The following is a 1,718-nucleotide window of genomic DNA, read 5'->3' as shown; positions in this document are numbered from 1 at the left end:
CGCGGCCGCCAACGGTGACCTGCCCCGCCTGCAGGAGATGCTGAGCCACTGGTGGAAGACACGCCGCATCAACGGGCTGGACGCGAAGAAGCAGTAAGGGGCGGGCAGTGCCCGCAGCAAAGCCTCCTCCCAGCGGGCCGAAGAGCCGCCAAAGCTCAGCACGGGCGCCAGCGCCCTAGGAGTGGCGCCGGTGCCGCGGTTCTGGTCACAGCCCTGCCCAACCTGGGGCAGGAGGCGGCCGACGGTCCCCCCTGCCTTGACAGACTAGTCCCTGTAGTGAATCTTCTGTGGAGCTCAGGAGCCTTTGTCCGAGCAGAGTCAGATCCTCTCATCTTACCAGACCGAGCAGATTGCTAGAGCACGGCATGGACTAGCAGAAAGACTTGGCACAGCCTTCCCGTTGCTGTTGGAAATCCCATCCCCTCTGTCTTTGGGACTCCTCTAGCGCAGGACCCATGAGGGGGTAAAGCCAGGGGCTCACACAGACTCCACAGTCTCAGTAGCCTTATGCAGCCTCCACAGACTCCCTGCTGCCAAGACGCAGTCTCATTGCTGTGCTGGGCGGCTGGGCAGCCCTGCTGGAGGCAGGGACCAATGCCTGGGCACAGGAGTCTGTTTGGGCAGGTTTGTTGGCACAGGTGAGGAAATACCTCCTGACTCAGTAGATGCATTGGGGATTTTTCCTAGCCAGCACCGGGCTTTGGGTGTGCAACTGCTGCCACCAGCTGCAGAACGAGAAGCCTTGATTTCGGCTTGTTTTTTACCTGCTGAGGCTTGTGGCTCTTCATGGCAGGTACCACAGCCTGAAACGATGTCTTCTGCTGTCTGTCCGTGTGTTAACCAAGTACCTTTAATTTCTAGGACGCCTCTGCATCTTGCTTGTGAGAACGGCCATGCCAATGTCATTCAACTTCTAGCAGGAAAGAAGTGCCAGCTAAACCTTCCCGACTGCAGAAAACGCCGCTGATGAAGGTAGAGAGAACATAGATGTTCATAACATAACAGAGAGAAACACAGATGTGGAAGTCATTCCTTCTTTGTGTCTTCTGCCCAGGCAGTAGAAAAAGAGCACAAAGACTGTGTGGCTATTCTGCTGGAGCATGGTGCCAAGACTGACCTCAAAGATGCTGATGGCAACACTGCCCTTCACCTGGCTGCCATCAGTGCTAGCAAACCTCTGGTGGGGCTGCTACTTGAGTACAATGCCCCTATTAATGCTCAGAATGAGGTAAACTTGGGCTTTGCGTAAGGCTCACCTTCCCAAAACTTGTCTGACTTCTCCGTGTTAGTCTAAGGCAGATGATTTCTCCTTTCAGTTGGGATACACTCCACTTACTCTCGCGATCGCTTGGGACTGTGAAGAGATGGTCAGGTTCCTTCAAAATGGAGCTGATGTTACTGTTGAAGATAAGCATGAAAAGTGAAGGGTTTGTCAAAGCAAACGTGGGACTCCTTAGCGTTGTTCAAGTTGGATTGATGGCGGCATAGGAATGAGCTTTGAAAAAGAACTAGGGGGTGCCCAGGAGGAGCTCCTTCTGTGACTTGTGAAAGCAGACCCACACTCAGCTGCCCTCTTACCTCGGGGGACGATTTCCACACTGCGGACCACAAAAAGGCATTTGCTGTGGTGCCACACACGTGGGCACGCACACACACGTGCCCTGAGTCTGTCCTGGGTGGGTGCTTGGCCTGGAGACCTCCTGAGGTCCCACCAACCT

At 54.9% G+C, this 1,718-nt stretch overlaps 1 protein-coding gene across 1 annotated transcript; it reads left to right on the top strand.

Moving 5' to 3' along the window:
* The first annotated feature begins 37 nt into the window (after window positions 1-37).
* On the top strand, window positions 38-967 carry LOC104493653 (ankyrin repeat domain-containing protein 7-like). The gene is made up of 2 exons (XM_010136377.1): window positions 38-93; window positions 862-967. The coding sequence occupies exons 1-2, from the start codon at window positions 38-40 to the stop codon at window positions 965-967; spliced, it is 162 nt and encodes a 53-aa protein (XP_010134679.1).
* The last annotated feature ends 751 nt before the right edge of the window (window positions 968-1,718 follow it).

Source organism: Buceros rhinoceros, unplaced genomic scaffold (genome assembly GCF_000710305.1).
Source record: "Buceros rhinoceros silvestris isolate BGI_N320 unplaced genomic scaffold, ASM71030v1 scaffold14295, whole genome shotgun sequence".
Lineage (NCBI taxonomy): Eukaryota > Metazoa > Chordata > Aves > Bucerotiformes > Bucerotidae > Buceros > Buceros rhinoceros.
The sequence above is the reverse complement of the archived record's forward strand: the minus strand, read 5'-3'. Positions and strand labels throughout refer to the sequence as shown.

Excerpts from the sequence above, each read along its gene's own strand:
- LOC104493653 (XM_010136377.1), top strand. The coding sequence starts at position 38 with ATGCTGAGCCACTGGTGGAAGACACGCCGCATCAACGGGCTGGACGCG. Across the intron at positions 94-861 it reads GGGCTGGACGCGAAGAAGCA|GACGCCTCTGCATCTTGCTT; the intron begins GTAAGGGGCGGG and ends TTTAATTTCTAG.